Raw genomic sequence first — 2,255 nt, 5'->3', positions numbered from 1 at the left:
TCACCTTCTACCCCCGGCGCACCCCTCTGCAGCACGAGGCTCCACTCTGGATGGAGCAGCTCTGCACAGGCTGCATGAAAACCCCCTTCCTGGAGGAGATGGTGCACATCCGGTGAAGGGCCAGGTACTCCGGGCAGCAGCACACTGTGAGCCTGTACGTGGGGCTGGGCTGCTGGGCCAGCAGCACCTCTCTCTACCACTAAAGGGCGTTTGACACTTACGGCTGTGTGTAGATGGTGTGTTTATTTTTTTTTTTTTCCCCTTCACTGGCTCCATCCCTTTCCCTGAGGTGGTTTGCAGGCTGGACAGAAGGATGGGTGCTCGTTCTGGGCCGTAAGTACGTGAGCCACAGGGAGTGCTCTGTAGGAGTAGGTGAGATGGAGAGCCAGTGATGGTGGTGGGAAGCTGCCGCTCCCTGCTCTGTGCCCAGAGAAGTGGCTCAGAAATGGAGTCCCAAGTCTCTGGTGTGTGGTGAGCGTGACGCAGGCTCCCAGGTGAGCTGTGACAAGGTGTGTCAAGTCTGCAGTTGCCCCAAGGTCCTTGGGAAGGACGACGTGAGTGATTCTGCAGGTGGACAGGGCTGCCCACTGGGCAACCAGTGAAGTGCACCTGTGACTGCATCACAGATGAGAGGATCAGCAGTGTTACCTGTCCAGAACTGGCAGAGGCAGCCCCCAGCCCACTCCCCAGCAGACTGGTCTGTCCAGCCGGGGCCTTGGGTAGGTAACCATGAGTTACATGTGCAGGATGGGGCAGTCCTGTGAGAGAGCTGGGTGGGAGCAGGTCAGAAGGTCTAAAAACAAGTGGTTGGTGGCATGCCTGGTTTTTGCATGAGCTTAGTGTATTTTGGGAGGTTTGGTGCCATGTGACATCCATATTTTGGCAATTGCTACAGCATGGTCTGTTGGGAAGTGTTGGGCCTTTCAGGGAAGGTGTAGGGTTGTCAGCAGCGGTGGTAGCCTTCCAGCTGTCTTTGCTCAGATGTGGCTTAAGTTGTATGGAGGGGCTGGTGAAGAGGTCCCGGGGGGATTGCAAGCATGAAGTGCTGCTGGTTGTGGTGGGTCAGAAGCGGGAGTGTAGTGCCTCCTGAGGAGGAGGGAAGAGGTGACAGTAGTGATGCCAGAGCATAGAAGACAGGGGACAAGAGTGAGATCCTGGAGCCTCAGGCAGGTCAGAGTGATTTTGGGATGTGAGGGGCAGAAAGTAGGTTCTTTACTCAGCTGTTCTTGGCCAGGCTTCTGACTGTCCCAAGGGACAGGCAGGGCCTGGGGGAGGGGTGAAGGGGCAGCAAGGTGGGTAGGGGATGCTCACAGTTTGTGTCACGCTGATGCTGTCTGGCCCTGGGAAACAAAACATCCTGCCATCGGAATGCTGAATCTGTGGGATGAAGGGGTGAGAGGTGTCCAGAGGATGGGGGTGGAAGGTGTGGTCTGCAAGGGCCCCCAAGCATGCAGGAGAAGAGATGATGATGAATAATACTGCTGCACCATTTGCAGATGGCAGCAAGGGTGACAGTACCAGTACTGCGGGGGCAGTCGGTGTTGAGGTGACAGGTCGGAGTGAGCGGGAAGAGGGAAGGGATGCACTTCTTGTGCTGGGTCTGGCCATGCACGAGTGCAGTGTGTGCATGCTGGGTCTTTGGGCAGCATGGTGTGGCTGTGTGGCTGGGAAGGGCTGTCGGGGTGGGGGGAGGATTAGCATGGGGGCAGGCAGGGGTTGTTCGTGCAACAGCTCTATGGGCTGGGTGCTGTCAATGCGAGGGGGAGGAAGCAGGTTGGTGGGGAGGACCCTCTGCCAGGAGATGCCTCAGAGGAAGGCACCGAAGTACAACGTGTGTCAGCAGCCCTTACTGAGACACACACACACACACACACGCACGTGCGTACGTCTTTCCTCCCGCACGCCCGTCCCCCTCGGTGTGCCAGGCTGGCCCCTCAGTCTGGCCCTTGTGTCTCACTGCCTCGTCTTTGCGCTATGTGCCAGCCTGTCGCCGACTTCCAAAATGCCTTGCTCTCGACTCGGGGGCCTGACCCCTTGCTGTTAACGTAGCTGCGCTAATCACACTGTGTACGTGCATGTGGCACTGGCGTCTTTGTGCTGTGTGTACCGTGAAGGCTCAATAAACGCCTGCAGCATGCGGTAACTAACCGACTAACCCACTCCCTGCGGGGGCGGTGCGCGGCTCCCGGGGGGTACGGCCAGGAGCCGGGGGTGCAGCTGGGGCCAGGTGTCTGACACCAGGCCTGAGGGGGCCA

General features: G+C 58.4%; 1 protein-coding gene across 1 annotated transcript in view; it reads right to left on the bottom strand.

Moving 5' to 3' along the window:
• Positions 1–2,151: 2,151 nt before the first annotated feature.
• The window catches only part of STAB1 (stabilin 1), a 68,214-nt gene continuing 68,110 nt past the window's right edge, over positions 2,152–2,255 (bottom strand). Inside the window, exon 68 of the mRNA XM_035894671.1 lies at positions 2,152–2,243. Within this exon, the coding sequence (XP_035750564.1) occupies positions 2,152–2,243 (92 nt within the window). The remainder of the gene's footprint in view (positions 2,244–2,255) is intronic.

Source organism: Egretta garzetta, unplaced genomic scaffold (genome assembly GCF_000687185.1).
Source record: "Egretta garzetta isolate BGI_Z169 unplaced genomic scaffold, ASM68718v1 scaffold215, whole genome shotgun sequence".
In the NCBI taxonomy this organism is placed as follows: domain Eukaryota; kingdom Metazoa; phylum Chordata; class Aves; order Pelecaniformes; family Ardeidae; genus Egretta; species Egretta garzetta.
Note: the sequence above shows the minus strand (reverse complement) of the source record. Positions and strands in the feature narration are given on the sequence as shown.